Genomic DNA, 16,472 nt, shown 5'->3' with positions numbered 1-16,472 from the left:
GAAGTATCCACTCCCGACGTTTTCAAGGTTCCCATTCCCCCGTGCGCACGGTGCTCGACCTCGCAGCGTATCGTAACTAGCCCCCCTTACAAGTGACCAATTAGTGCCTAGTATTAAATTACGCCCCCTTGCGAGCAACCGGAACACAAAGACAAGTGACATTGTAGGCGCGAAAAACAGCCCTGAAGAGGGCAAAGAAAGGGAAGCCATTCTTCTCTATTTCCAGACACCACCCTCTCGCCCATTTCCTCTATTTGCGAGCTACCTAAACCCGAACACCCTCTGAAACGTCACCCAGCCCCCTATCCCCGGCGAGCCTCTTCCACCAATCTTCCCCACGCGCTTTGATCGAATAAGTTTCACCCCCCAGCGAGGGACGAACTCTCATCAGCCGCGTGTCGCGCTGGGGATCCAAAAGGACCGGGCTGTTAGACAAAATTACTCCCTCAACGATTCCATCGCGACGTGCAGCCGCGAGAAGCCCAGGCGGAAAGTATCCGGCGACTTTGAATTTCTTTTGCGAGGCTGCTTTGAAACGTCACTTCCCAGCTTCTCCGCGCGTTCGTTGGCTTCGGAGGCGTCGGCCACTTGGCGCGCCCTCGCGTCAAAGGGCGCGGAGGGTGTTCCAGTTCGAGACGATTTAAATCAAGTATTCGCTAATAACGCGGTACAAGCGGGACCGCTGATCCGCGAGCCTCCGTCTCTCGAGGTCGAGCGGAGAACGCGCAAGAGCATCCTCGAACCTCCGAGCGACGTTCGCGGTGACTTTTCAATCCTGACAGCCGTTCGCTAATTCCTCTCACTCTCGGCCCACCCCGCTGCACTCTAGGAACACTCGGACGGGAGAAATGAAGGGTCGAGGCGCATCAGAAGTGGCTGCAGGTGATCGTTGCTTGAATTAAAGGCTCGTCGCCTTGTTACCTGGAGGATCACTTCCGCCGAGGGAGCAATTGGAAATTTTCACTCCAGCTGGTTGAATACGGGATACGTTTAAACTAGAGGTGTGCGGGTACCCGACTTTTCGGGCTCGGGTCGGGTAAAGTCGGGCGAGCTCGGACGGGGGCCCGGGACAGACGGGCCAACGGGTATTCCGAATAAAGGTTCTTCATAACTCTTTCAGTCAGAACCTTTATATAACAGTTTGAGACAGTTATTTTCGAAACCTATTCAAGCCCTGGTTTAAACCTGATGCACCTTGCAGCTCTTCTCTGCGAAACGTTGCCGCTCGATGCTCGCTTTGGCTTTACTTTAAATTAAAACGCGGCGCTGTGAGTTGAGAGTCAAAGAAGCCTGGGGCAAATGTATCATATCCCATCGTGTTTCCTTTTTATCGCTTCATTTCCGCTGAGAAAATCTGCGTTACCCGCGGTGCCAGTGGGGTACGAAATCCTCCGCTGAGCCCCCTCGCGAAAAGACACGCGAACGAACGACCCCCACTCGGTTTGTCAGACAGGCAGGCGTTGCTTCCATCGTTCCGTGCTTAAATAGCCCGGCTAAGGCATAATTTAGACACTGTATACAGTAATACCGCTCCGCTTTGGGCACCATTACCCAGTTACCTCCTATTATTGGGAAATCCGAGTTAAATCTGCCAGGCGGCGGCCCCTGAAACCGGGCGAATCGATGAGGAAGGAACCTAACCGAACCGGGTTGCTTACACCTGCATTAACACGCGATCCCATCGTAAAGCGTATTTTTATCCCACTTTGAGCGTTGACGATTATTTTCTTGTTTGCATTTCCCGTTCGCGCGGCAAGCGTTGAACCCTCCCCTGCGATTCGCCGGTATCTCCGCCGCCGGTAAACAAACCGGCGATATTGATTAGGAACACCATAAACCCACGCCCCCGCGGGCGGAATCCGCGGCAATAAAACACGCTCGATCTGTTAATTCTCAACTTAAATTTCGTGACTTCAGAGGCACTCCACGTATCGCCGTTCCGAACGCGGGAACCGCGGCTTTAAGCGTGCTCCGTACTCGCGCGCAATTGTACGCGTGGGATCGCGGCTTAATGCCCAACCAGTCCCTCATCGAAAGCTATCGTTTAACCGCGCTCTTTTCGTCCCATCCGCAATTTCGAATGACACGGTTGATTGAATCGTGCATTGTCTATTGGCACACATCATTTGCAACGTCGATTCGCCCGCAAACCAGTTAGCCGTCACTGCGATCTGACAGCCTGTGCCGTTTCCACGCCGCGCGGCGCCCACTCGGAAGGAAAAATTCGGGATCACCTAGGCGAGCGTATCGACGCGTATCGACGGCAGCTCGTCACGGTTAAATAAACTGTCTGGCCAAGAAGGTGTCTCGATATCGTGTATCGGCTCTCCACAGCCTGGGCTCTCATTATTGGGCCAGGAGATTTGCATCGTTCCATCGACAGAGAAACGGCGTGCGCGGGACAGGTTCGGGTTGCTCCTCGATTCTATGCATTTTAAAACTCATTGTTCGAAGAGGGGGGGAGGGCCGGGGGATTGGATATAGATTGGAAACGTACGAAAGGGTTGGCTCTCTATCGATCTCGGGGCTCGAACTTTGATCCTTCGCTTCTCCAGCGAAACCCGCACTGACGTTTAATCAGCGTACGTCGATACTCATTTCTGGCCTCCGTTTTCCACCTCTCTACCGCGTTACGATTCATTGGGATAGGCGTGTGGAATGCACGGAGAAGAGTTGATGTTAGTATTCCGGTATATGTAGATTCCAGTTCACCCGGAGTGGGATAAGGGTAAGATTGCGCGAGTCGGTATTGAACGCCTGGCTTTCGCCCCATAGGACCCCGTCACACGTACGGGAGCCCGGGTTTGGTTGTCTCATTTTTTCATTCTCATTTTTTTACGAGTTATAGCTGCAGGGAAGATCATTCAGACATGGTTTATTATAAACTAGGTACGTCCAACTTTATAAAAAAAAATTGGTTCTGTGGATTTCGTCAATCAGATTAGGAGCTAATTCGCATTATTTGCTGGAACTGTTTTGTGACAATATACCCCCAGGTTGGATTGGTTGTCATAAATGTAGATAGCTAAATTTATTAATACAAAGCCGATTCAATTAAGGAAGTAATATCATTTTTTATTGTAATTGTAAATGCTGTAGTCCTGAATACTAAATTAAACTTAGAAACATTATTAACAAACAGTTTACAACTTTATCCCTGAACCCTAATTTCTCTGGGTTTGCTTTCTGAATGCATAGCACGAAAAGAAACAATGACTCGTCGTGTCTTCATACGACTCCGCAGCGAATTGAGTGATTGGAGGAGGAGGCTGTGATATGTTTACGCGTCGCCATGGATTATTAGCACGTTCCTATTGTTTATAGTTTCTTTTTTATAGCGGTTGTGACAACCATACCCGGTCTCCCTACTTCTAACCTTCTCAACGCACTTGTTTCGAATCCCCTTTTTCATCTCGAACGTTATTATCGCACTTGACGCTCTTGACTCGACAAGTGGCACCCCAGACCAAGATTAACCATCCCGTTCCTCGTTTCTTCGCGCCGCAGTGCAATTCGGGGTGGACGTTGGAGGGAATGGTACTCGCCTTAGCATTTGCTTGAGATTACGCGTCACAGTGGCAGACGTCGATGTCCAGCTAGCCTGATCAGGGCTGTGCCCACGGTCGTCCCGCACACCCCCCTGACGAGGAACGCGGAGAGATTGCCGTGGAACGAAGTATCGACCGACTAAAGCCATCCCCGCCCGGCCAGGGCGACCAACCCCCGACCAACCCTCCCTCCGCGGCCTATACTCGGCTTTCCTGTATTCTACCTTCGCCATCCTCGCCCCTGCGTGCCGCTGGTCGCGTACCCACGGGGGCTGAACAGGGCGACGAGCCCTCAGGACGTTCCAATGGAAATTCGACCATTGTAAAAAGACATCCCTACAAAAAAACTTCAAAAAAGTAAAAAAATTACGCCAAGTACACGAAAAAGTCGAGGACGAAAAAGAATATCACCAAAAAATAGAAGGTAATAATTACAATATAAAAAAAGATGTGGAATCAACAATATTTACTCCAGATACTGTCCTGAAACCACTGCAGCGAAGTCGTAGAATCGTGGAAGTGTTTTTAAGGTACATATGCTTGGAGCATCGATAGAAAAATGAGAAGGCGAGACTCTCAGCTTCAATCAGAGCCACTGCTCGTTTACTTCGCGTCCTTGTTATTTTATTTGCGCGACAGATTCAATTGAAGACTTCTTCTTCGGAGGGGATTCGATTGAAAACTTCTTCGCGGGAGATTCGATTCGAAACTCTTCCTTCGCGGGAGACTCGACTCAAACTCCTCCTTCATGGGAAATCTAACTCGCACCACTTTACACTTACCCTTCCCCGGCTCGTACACTCCCACACTTCACCCCCAGCCTCCTCCACCCCCAGGTCCCATGAATAAAAACTTTGGCGGTCAGGACGCAGTGCCTCAAAGATTTACTCGAAGACGCCTCCGCGTGCAGGACGAAGGTGCCGCGTACAGATGTGGGTCGTCGACATCACCGACCGAATCGTTAATACGTATCGGTGTACAGAGGGGAGGGCTTGTCTCGACCGTGTCAAAGCCGCGGTAGCCAACGATTCATTCTTCCTTTCTACCGCCCCGTCCCCCCTGTGCTTTCTCTTTTACCGGGCCCACCGCACGGCAGCTCTCCTTTTTGCATCGCGGCCGCGGATGAATGCGAAACGTCGGGCAGAACTATTGCAGCCAGCCTCGGCTCGCCGCTCCATTGTTCTGCACGCTGCTCGGCAGACAGTTGACACGGAACAGCGCGACACAACGATACACACGCCTGCGTCACGACAAAAAAAGGCGGGAAAAAAGCTTTCAAGCGACGACGAGCTGCGGGGGGAGATGGGGGAGGAGGTCGGAGGCAGGGGGGCAGCTTTGTTTGGCGGCTGAAAATGCCTTGGGGTCAGCGTGAAAGGGATTTATGACGATGGGACGATCGCGTAAGAAGGGTCGGGTAATAGTTGCATGGAAATTGGAGCCGTTACCCGATTCCGCTACGTGCATCTACACCTGCAACCCCTTCCCGCCCCTTTGATCTAAATAGAATTCTTCGAGGAGGTACCCAGGGGACTCAGGCACCTCGAAATAATAATATTAAAAAAGAATTTTTCGCTGCTCAATAATACACCTGATAGTCTACGTCACTGCTACAGGTATAGCAACGCTACTGTTATTCAGAAATCGACTAATCTAAGGGTTCCCTTGTATAAGCATTTTCCTGAAAGTCGTGAGGTTTAAGGATTCACTGGTGACCCTCGTGAATCAGCGTGCTAAGTATTAATGAAGACAACTGGAGTATATACTTGTCTCGAGTTCCCCCAAGCCTCCCCCATAAATCCTGCTGCATCGTCGATTAAACACGTGCTCGTTGTGCGCACGATTGTGTAAACTGTAAACGTTTCGACGTCGCGATATCGCGGTTCCGTTAGTAGGTTGCCGGCTTCAAGCCTATTTTACCCCCAGCTGCACTCGGATGCAATTAGGGGGCCGTGTACAGAGGAGACGGTAGAGAGGGTGGGCAGGGCTAGGCGGGAAGCGGGGGATCAACTGAATTTCCGCTTTTTCGACTAAACAGAGGCGATCGTGATACGGTAACGGCTTGCACGGCAGGCAGACGTCCCTAGGGTAATCATCTTGCGAGCACTCCGCCAGTCGTCGGTTAGCCGCCGTCCGACTTCTTATCCATTCGAGGGCGCGCAATTCTTTCGCTCTCCAGCGGACGGAGGAACTTTTTGATCGTTAGACCCGCTTCCCACTGCCCTCAGCGCGCCGGTTACTTCTCCAAATCAGCTAGCTGGGACGTAGGTACCCACGAGGGGTCATTCGGTTTACGGGCATTCCCAGATCCTTTAAGCCCGTTAACTCGGAGAAAGGCAGGGTTATACGATCCTCCTGCCCCCCAATTTGAATGTAACCATTTATCAACGAGAAATCAACCCTACGGGACTCCTAGCGGAGACGAGTTCGAATTTTAATTCGTGTCTGGCGATCGGCCTCGAGTCAGCCGTGTCACTTTCTACTATCTGCCTTATTTTAAGTATCTAATCTTCGATTCTAAAATTGGCCCTCGTTCGTTCCGAGCGAAAGCCCCTGAGTGGGTCAACCCGGCCCCAGTTGCCCTCGAGTCTCTCCCCTCCCTGTTATTTGCGAAAACAGTGGAAGCCAACTATCGGCGGGGGCAACAGTACCACTTACAGCGCCGTGTAACCCGATGGCGTGTGCCACGCATGTATGCAGGCGGGCCGTTTCGCGATCGCTGGTCGGGTAGAAGTAGGGCGGCCAGTAAGTGCCTATGCAAAGTGCAGGAACACGTTTTACGATGGATCACGTGACAGGGTGATCCGACTCACCCCCGCTACGCAGCCCGCCGGGTTAGGATTCTGCGGGGGTGTGCGCGCGCAGCCGCCCGTTTTAGCAACACGGCTATTTAGCCAGCTTCCACCCCCCTGGACGATAAGGAAGACTATGCCAAGTCGGATGCGACGTCGATGTTCCCGCTGCCGCGGATCTTGTCGAGTTATTAAAAGTTTCCAGGCGACTCCCGGCACTGCCCTGAAAGCCTGCATAGAAAAATGATAAAATTGCTGGGGAGAGCCTTTCACGGGGCAGAGGTTTAAGGGAAGGGACCGGGTAAGTTGACGTCTGATAGAGACGGCCGAAGTTCGCAGATGTACAGAGGCTTTCATTATGGATTCAGTATCTGTCGACCGTACAGCAGCCTCGCCAAAGCTGGATTTGCCATGGCGAGGGGCTGAACCCGCGGCTCCTGTCGTGTTATTAAAAGTTCGCCCGGGGTTGTAGGAATTTTGTCGTGGGGCTTGATGGGGCACCCCTGTGCACTCCGCAGAGGAGGATCTTGTTGAAGTGGGTAGCTAGTGGGTGACTTATGGGGGCGTTCTACTTTGATCGGCCGAAAAATTAAGCTGTTAAAGATTTTTTTTCTCAATAAATCTTTTTTAATAACACTTGACGGGAAGTAGGTAGCGTACAAGTAAACATTCACTTGTAGTGAATGGAGTTTCCCGATTTGGAATATATTTTTTTAAGTACTCATAGATTTTTTATTAAGCGAAATTACCTTAGGTAATTTTGTTACACAAAAAATAACATCCTATTCGGATTCAGCACCACAAAAAAACACGAGTAAAATAGGTCCATTGCAGATATAATTTTCAGGATTTCTTAGTTACTATGAGTGCTTTAAAAAAATATATTCCAAATCGAGAAACTCCATTCACTATAAGTGAATGTTTACTTGTTAGGTGGTCTAGGCACAGAATCGTTAGCTAGAACAGGAAAAGAATTATCTTATAGATTTGATCACGTGTTAGACAGTACTGGAAATATTTATTGCATCACTCTCAACTTTACTTAGTACGCAGAATTTTCATAACAATATGGTCTTCCTACATATGTTTAGGTACTGATTCAGTGCATAACCGATCAATTTTAGTGCTTACTTTGCGAGATAGAGCAAGTGGCGATATTAGGAACACGGGCCACATAGGTAAATCAGATTTAACAGAAAATAAAGAAGCCTCCAAGGGTATCCATTGTACGTCCATCTCTATCTCATATCTGCATCGTAAAGTCCCCGGACGTCCGCTCCATACCCCCGAGACTTTATCCAAGTCGGAAAACCAAAGACATTGAGGTGTCCAGCATCGGAAAGTGGAAGTTCCTAAATAAACAGCGTCGGTTACGACCAGTGCTTGCCGACTTCCGTCATATATGCACCGAGGAGAATCCAAGGATCCGTCGGCTTCATAAAACAGAAATATAACCAGCGATACGTAACGCCGCACGCTCGTAAGCCGCGAGGAGAATCGATCAACGATAAACCGGCCGTACTGGGACACGTTTATAGCCGGTGCTCCCGCAGGTTACGCGTCCACCCTGGTAGTCTACCCACGGCAAGATAGGTAGGATCGCGCAAGTATTTAAAGGTATCGACGCTCCGCCGTCGCAACCTCGCCCGCCGTGGCAGCCGAGCCAAGGCTTTGAGGGCCCATAGTCGATCTTGCACGCCCTACTTGCACGTCTTGTCGAGCAAAGTGGCTCGATTCAAGGCCGTCGCTCGACCAACCTTTCTGCGTCGCTGGCTTCCTCTCTTCCATTTCACTCCCATCCTTTCCCCCTGCTTTCTCCCATCCACTTCACCGTGGCCCTCCGTTTCCCCCGCGCCCTCCGGACTCCCAAGGATAACTCTAAAGGTCTGCGCACACATATCGCGTAAGAAGAAGAGGGGCGTAGAAGGTCTCTTCTTTTTACCACTGGCACCACGGATACGGAACTGACACGGAACGGATATGTGTGCGCAGACCTTAAGGGTGCGTTCCGTTTTGGTTACAGCGCGCATTAGTGGTGCAGAGAATTCCCTAGAATCCTTTCATTTCCGATTCAGCGAGCTTCCAGCAAAGGCCGAAACTCAGACGAGAAGAAGTTACTGTGCGCATGCGTATTTGTTTCTGCAATCTTTGATTAGTTGAATCTCTCTGTTTCCACTAGCCGATACAATTTAATGAAAAGTAATAAAAACAATTAATTCTCTAATGATTACAACTGCCACGTCTCTACGTTATTGTTTTGAAGAAACTTCATCTCATGATTTTTTTTTAATAAAAATGTATAATTATATACTTATTACCTCCCGAAAATGTTTTTCGAATATTAATCTCGAATATCCCGGAACGATGCGTTCTATATAATCTGACATAATCTGTCAATTTTTAGGCAAACATAATCTCTCCGCGTGTTATAATTAATGATGTGTACCTATAATATTTCCGATTCTAAATGGCAAGTTAATATCACCTTCATTTTCGGTTTCATCAGACGAATCGCAGCAGCTGATTGCATTATCACTATTATTTAATAGTATCGGGGTTAACGTAAACATCGTTTCTTTATCCATGGTAGCATCCAATTTGATTTCGCATGAAACGCAGGAAAAACCGTCCCGTTTTTGAGAACGTATGAACCGCAGTAATAAAACGGAACGATATGAATGCGCGCAGCGACTGCGCTGCGTGAATCGGAACGAACCCTAGAACAAGTCGCTCGACCGACAGTTGCGCTTGGCTTAACTTTTAACCCTACAGTGCACGCGTTTTCATGATATTGAACAAAAATTCAGATGACAATGTCTCGTAGCGATAAACAGATATTTGTTCAGTATTTCATTTTCGTTATTAAATATCTTTCTTAATAAAATTTTTCTCAAAACATCCATGCATTTCTATGTGCAATGGTGTAATTTTAATATCGACGTGCACTGTAGGGTTAACGCGCTTCCAGTATCATTTTATCACTTTCGCTCCGACGTCATAAAATAATCGAAGGGTCCAAGTGTCCCCGAATGTTTGCCCAACGCGGTCGATGAAGCGCGACAGGCTTGAAGCGACGTTTCCCAAAACCTTGCCCAGCTCGAGGTGCAAATCTCGACGAGCTTTGAAAGTCTCTCAACTCTCTGGAGGATGTAAATAGATCTTGGAAGTCTCGATATTCGAGGTGGTTGGAAACGGCGGAGAATTTACAAGGGGAGCGTCTCCAGCGCTCGCCCACTACCCGAGCAAGTAGTTCAACTCGACGTATGACGACCCCAATTCTCTTCCGTCGTTTCCTTCCGATTAAATCTCGGTGACGGATTATCCCCCTGCCGCGATTACGTCTCGCATCGCGCGTCCTCCTCGTCCCCACGCCTGCTGTTCCCTCGCCTCTCGAGGCGCGCTCGAGCAGGGGAACGCAAACAGCGGCGGAACGTGGACGAAACGAAAATGGACCGGGCTCTCGAGGAGGGAGAAATAGGTTGAGCAGCCGTGTCCTTTGCGTGCTCCACCGCGGCGGCTGTGTGCGCCCCGCGAGTGAATAACGATGACGTTAGTCGCAAGAATGGCACAGCGATTAAAAAAGGTCCACCCTCCACGCGCGCCCCCCTTTCTCTACTTATTCATTTCCCGTTCCTCCGGCGGCGAGCGTCCCTCGGCCCGCGATAAAACTTTATACGCCGCTCCACGTGACGCGGGATATTCATTAAACGTAGGGATGAGCGGGGCTGTGTGGGCCGAGGGGTGGAATTGAATTGCGCTGTATCGCGATAAAGCGCCACCGACAAATCTCCCCGTGGATTCCATCTCTGGATCGGGAAATCTCTCTACCTCCGCGGTGCGTTTCAATTTTCCGCGGAACCTAACGCGTCTAACGCCTCCTCCCCCCTCTGGTAGCTCCACTCCCCCCAATCTGATCTCGCTGGATCATAATAGGATATTCCGCGAAATCGTAGTCCGACTGGATCCTCTTTCAACGCTGGATCCGCCGCGCTGATAAGATTCCCATCTTCGCTCGTGCCCCGTGAATCACTCGAGAGGCTCCGCGATTTTGTACTAGCTCTGGGCGCGTAGCTTCGTCGTGATCTCCGCGGGGATTCACTTGGCGGCGGGTCGTTTCTGGAAATCGAGATTAATCGCGGGCGGAACTCCTCGGTCTGGAGGGTTTAAAAAAAGCGTGTAGCTTTGTGAAATAACGATTCGAGGGAGTTATTTCTTCGAGCATCCTCCTTTTTATTATTCTAGTCATAGGTGTGAACGATACTCCCTCTTAAGCTTATACTAGCTTTACTCGAGGTCGCCCGAAATTTAGATTCTGATTTTTAAAAAGAATTATTAATTTTTTGTGAAAATAGTCACATTCTTCTGGATTAATTAGGTATAATGAGCTGGAACACACTTCGTGACCCCAGAGTTAAAGTTTATGTATTAAGTTTGTTTCGTTTAGTATACAATCGACCAGCCAACAATTAAGAATTCTAAAGGCCGTCGCGCATTTTGGCGGAGCGCGGCGATACGAAGCAAGAAAAGTTTATAAACGATTAAATTAGTTAATTATTATTGATTTCTCCGCCGCGCTTCGGCCTTAAGGCTACCAAAGCGAAGATACTCCACGCGAGGAGATAATAAGATAAGCGAAACGAGCGTGTCGGGAGGGCAGTATCGATGGGGCGAAGAAGAAGACCGCGAGTGTCGAGGGGGTTGGCCACGATCGACTCGCTCGGAGGCAATAATCTCGCTCGGAGCACGTGATATCGGGGATCCTGGTGAATCGGTAGGTCGTCGTGCAATCTTCGGGTAATGATTGGTCTCCATGGAGACTGGGCAAGCGGGCTGCCTCGCCCTTTTTCCTTCGCAGACCGAGCGGCGCGGCTAGCGCAGGAGCGCCGTGGCGCTCGCCTGCAACCACCCCCGACGCCTGCAGGATGAAACATTAACGTTGCGTTTGCGCCGATGCGCCCTGCCTTGAACTACTTAAGGAAGGATACGCGATGAGCCTCCGCAACACGGCCTGACCTTTCGTCCTACTCGCGCTGTTTCGCCGGCCGACACGCTTCCTCCTACCTTCTCCTCTTTTTTCTTTCACCCAGATACGGCAGTGGTCAAAGGGAAGTTTCAGCTCCGCAACAGAAGAGATGGTTTCATTAGGCGGAATTAGATTTCCAAGTCCTACAGATCGGGGCCCGCCGAAATGGACCATTATTATTTACTTTTCTTTTGGCGGCTTGATAAAGCATAAAAGACTGAAGAATTCTTATATCCAAAGTTTTGCTCTGTGCCCCACGGTTACAAAGTTATATCAAAGAAAACGTGGTAACTGTAAGGGCTGATATCACCTTTGCAGTCTTCACCGATCAAACGAGCTACGTACGTTAAATTTTGATGTTCCCGCGGTTCCTCGAACATCCAATCTCCGCCCAGCGATATATTCGCGCGATCGACGCGGACCGTGCTCAGGAAGCTGGAACTTTCGACGTTCCCTCGGCTCCCCGTTGCAGGTGGATGCGCCGGGGTCGAGGTAATCGAGAAAGTTGAGCCCCTCGAAACGCCCGAAAGTCGTGGCACCGTTTAAGGGCGCAAATACATACACCCCGAAGTTTCGAGAGACCCCAGATAGCCCTGGACGCTGCCAGGTGGCTCGTTCGCAGATTAGCCCGAGTACTTTTCGGCGGCGAGCGTGGTCGAACGTTTCCTCGTCCCTTCGTTTCGGCATCTCCCAGCTGTACTAACCGAGCATCCTGCTTTTGCACTGTTCCAGGGGTGCCTTCTCTGTGGTGAGACGATGCGTTCAGAAGAGTACCGGCCACGAGTTCGCGGCGAAAATCATAAACACCAAAAAGCTCACGGCCAGAGGTAAGCTGAATTAATAGAGCGCTCTTGGCTTCAGGTTTTAATATTAACCCTTTGCGCTTCGAGCCTCGTAATGGTCGTCCAGTGGTCTCAGGAATCGTAAAGTCCCATGTTCGATGAAACTAAAGGGTCATCGATGGAAAGTACCTTCGGTTGATTGACGGGAGAACAAAGGGTTAATATTGCGTTGCGAACGTGGCGAAATGATGCTATTTACCGGGCAAGATTTCGCGCCATTATCGACGAGGGTTTATAATATATTCGCACGTGAATTATTAATGGATATTTCATAAACGATTTCGGTCGAGTCTGATGGGATTCCGTCGCTACGGAAGCGGTCCTCGAAAGGCGCGCTATAATCCATGAAACGGGAGCTTCCGCTTACTCTGAATATTTCAGTAATATTGGACGAAAACGTGGCGCGTAATATCGAGGTTGATGCAAAGCGGCGCTGTAATTCCCGTCTGATAGGATAGAGATTTGTTTCAATTAGAATTTGAAGCTTGATGAACTTTAACACTTTCTTTTCACAACGCTAAATAATCGAACACCTTAGTACACACCTTTTTCTTCGTCTCCAGGACTAATAATAGTAGCTACTCAATTATTATTCCCTATATACCCACTAAATTATGAAATATTACTTATTTATTAACTGGCAGTATTCGGCTTAATAAACACTTTCATTTCCTTCCCCGTCAACTGGGCCACGTTGCCAACCGCCATCTTCTCCACCCCCTGAAACCAGAAGCCTAATAACGACTCCAAGACCAGCGTCAGTTACTAATTATTTCTGTCCACGGAGGCATTGTTCGGCCACTTATCGCGATTAGCCGCGGAATCGCGGAAAGAGGCTGGTCCTCTATGTATCCTGAGACTCGGCGTCTAAAAACAACGAGCGACGACGTTGTCAACCTGCCAACATTCCGTCGCGACCAACAGTTGCCAGTGCCGTACGATCGTTGGTCCAGGACACCCCCTTAACGCCTCCTTCGCGCTTGCGCTGGCGTCGGCGTGTTTTCGCGCCGAGGGATCCGCACCTTAAGCAGGGTTCTCACGTGCTTCCACGTCAATAGTTTTCAAAGCACAGGTTCTCAACTACCGAATTGAAATTCAAACAACAGAGACGCGAAATTTAATCACTCCCAATTGAATCAATCAAAACATCCACCTCCGAGTTCAAGTATCGCTTTTTCATCGATCGAATCAACGGACGAGATGGCGCGTGTTAGCTGGCCGGGCACGTGCCGGGTATATTAGCAGAGGAAAGAGAGATCTTGGATCTCTCCTCGGCTAAACTTAGATTTATTGTTGATGTTGTCCACGACGCGGCTGGTGGAATTTCAGAGACACCCAGGGAGCCTGTCGGCGAAAAGATTCTTCTTTGGATTGGGACGAAAAGATACCTCGCTTCTATCCCTGTAAGAAGCCTCTATTCTCTTGCTTTCACACACGTATTCATTTTTGAAAAATGTGTCTAAGGGTTGGAGGGATACAGTGTTGTCTCGGACTAGGGTTAGCGGTATTCTTCCTACTTCTTCTGTTCTCACCGCGACGAATGAGACAGGAACACTTAGTCTATCTGATCCCACGCGATAAGTCAATGAAGGGAAACCGAGAAGCCACCTTTTTCTGAGACAAATCTGCACTTTCTCCGTTGCGATTGCAAGAGGACGAAGGTCTCCAATGGTATTTCCATTTTCTTCCCCTGGATGTTGGTAGATGAATTTAGTGTAATTTTAGTATAATTAGTCAGCGTTGGTTGTTGGTATCAGAGGCTTTATCGCCGGCTATCAATCGATTCTCTGGCAGCGGGCCTAATGCGCGCTCGCTTGAGTCATCCCCGTCTCGCGCATGTTTCGGAGAACTCTAAATATACCGGGGAACGTGTCTGACTCGAGGCGAATGTTAGGGATCGCAGTGCACGGCGGGGCGTCGTTGACGGAAGCCTGCTCGTCCCACCCCCTCGTGAACTGGCGTGGAAGGGTGGTATCGGTTACGGCTCGCTTCCAACGTCAACAGGAGCCGAGTCGCGATGGAAACTTGCTGCCGGGTTAGGGGGTGGATGGCTTGTTTACCTTGATACCCGTGCCGCGCTGCCCTCGATCGGGGGCTTGTAATCGAGCCTCAGAATTCGAGCGCCGCGAGGAATTCACGAGGGTCGCGCGCGCAGAATGCGGGGGCAAGAATCCACACAAGGGGGTAATGACCAAACAAGAGCAAAAGGGTGATCTTCGAACGCTGTGGCTCGAGATGGGCGATGGGAGCAGGGATTTTTCGATTAAATTCAGGGGTGGGACGGAGAGGTTTATGTAGTTAGGGCGGGGTGCTGGAAGCGGAGGTGTTTGAGGTCCTTTGGGGAGTGATATTCTAGATGATTAGAGAAGCTAATTTTTAGGACACAGAAGGGAGTAGTTAGACGAGGAGGGCTCTTCAAGGCTTCAGATCTTCTTGGAGACCAAAGGGATATAATTTCGTAATAGTTTGAACAATTAACCCTCTAGTGCATAGATTTTTAATTCAGTTGGAAAAATTAGACTAGTCTAATTCGGGGATGAAAAGACCGAATCCGATGTCTGTTTTCAATTTGGAGGACGTCTGGGCTTCCCAGGACAGCCTTCTGGGTCACCGCCTTAAGGCGGGATCCCAGGTATGGTGGGAGAATACCCCTCACGAAACGCACCGGCCAATATATCAGATACCGATCTTGGACATGACTTCTTTATGGAAATACCATTTTTTATACAGATTAATTATATTTTACATCATAAAACAAAAGCTATATCCCTTCTTGCTGTTCAAGGATACTGTAGTTAAAATTTCGTAATGATTTGTTCAGTACTTTTCAAGATTTTTGTGAGCATACAAACAAATGTTATGGCTTTATTATAATAGTATGATACGATATATGTATGTATATAGATACCAAATTTCATGAACAAAGAGCTAAATGGTGCACAAGTAAAATTTTCACGCATCAATTATTAGGATGATAAACTAACTCCATAACTATAACTTAGGATGATCCACTAGCCTCATTTCACAGGTGTACATTATTTTTTGCTTTCAAATCTTTATTCCATTGGATAGATCACTACACAAACTACTTGCCAATAATTTTGTTTTAGCTGCACGGTGTCGGGAAGTATTTTATATGATTTTTTTACTTTCACAAATAATTATCGCAGCATGCTTAGCTCAAAAATGCACTTCAGATTAGATTTCTGTCAAATCGAAACTTCAGATTGACATGTTTCTTAGGCTAATATGTGCGGTGCGGCAATACTTTTAAGGCTGGCAACTGAGAATTCTGAGACACAAATTATAGGCGCCCAACTTCTGGATTAAACAGGCGTATGCACTAGAGGGTTAAACGAAGCTTCCATTTTGTATTCAGGATCCTCTCGATGGCGTAGACGATAAATTCTTCCATACCTCGAGTTTCAGGCTAAGACCACTATGGCTAGCAAATTGGGGCTCTCCGAAAGCGTGATCAAGTTAACAAGATTGGCGTTACGTGGCTCCAGAGGCTCCAAGATCCTTGCCACCCAAGTCCGCAAACCCTTTCCCATCCCGGCCTCGCCACAAACATCGTTTCCCCTCGCTGCGATTTTAAATTAGCGCCGTTTAGAACGGCAGAAAATTTAGCAACCGCGAGGGGAACTATTTCCAACACCTGCGGGGGAATTAAGTCGCGGCATCGATAGGGGGTTGAGGCTGCGCACCGTGAAACATATTCTATCTTTGGCTTCGCCGCCAGCTTCTCCGCAGAGGGGCGGAAGGTAAGCAGGAAGGCGGGGAGGGGTTGGGAGAAAAAAAGGTTGCAGCGGGCAGTGAAGATGAGCGGCTCTCCTCCCTCTCGACAGGCCGCTCCCCCTCGCGTGGAGAGGGATGGTACGGTTGCACCCTCATCCGCCGACGACGACCTTGCTCCAGTGACCTCTTGACCTACCGTTCCACGGCCGCCGTTGGACTGTGCGCCTGTGAAACGAATAAAGCGCAGGGGAGATCAGCGGACCGGTGCACCGTGCTCACCTTGAATCACCGCCAATGGTCTGCCACGCAGGTGCCAGGGAACAGGCAGCACGTCCACCGATTTCCCTCGAACAGAACCCTCCACCGCCATTTCCCGTCATTTCCTACTCCCCACTGAGGAAATCCTGGCGAAGGATGAGGGCAGGAAGAAGTTCATACGCTCCTATAAGTGAGCACGAAGGAAAGAACAAAGAAGAATCTAAGACAAGCATGAGATATTCCTGCTGCTACTAACTTACTCTGACACGAGTAT

General features: G+C 49.2%; 1 protein-coding gene across 37 annotated transcripts in view; it reads left to right on the top strand.

Moving 5' to 3' along the window:
- The window catches only part of Camkii (Calcium/calmodulin-dependent protein kinase II), a 113,753-nt gene that overhangs the window by 23,380 nt on the left and 73,901 nt on the right, over positions 1-16,472 (top strand). For all 37 annotated transcript variants that reach the window (XM_076817254.1, XM_076817253.1, XM_076817257.1 and 34 more), the window contains exon 2: positions 12,093-12,187. In XM_076817254.1, the coding sequence (XP_076673369.1) occupies positions 12,093-12,187 (95 nt within the window). The remainder of the gene's footprint in view (positions 1-12,092; positions 12,188-16,472) is intronic.

Source organism: Andrena cerasifolii, chromosome 7 (genome assembly GCF_050908995.1).
Source record: "Andrena cerasifolii isolate SP2316 chromosome 7, iyAndCera1_principal, whole genome shotgun sequence".
Lineage (NCBI taxonomy): Eukaryota > Metazoa > Arthropoda > Insecta > Hymenoptera > Andrenidae > Andrena > Andrena cerasifolii.
This window is presented reverse-complemented; position numbering and strand designations above follow the sequence as displayed.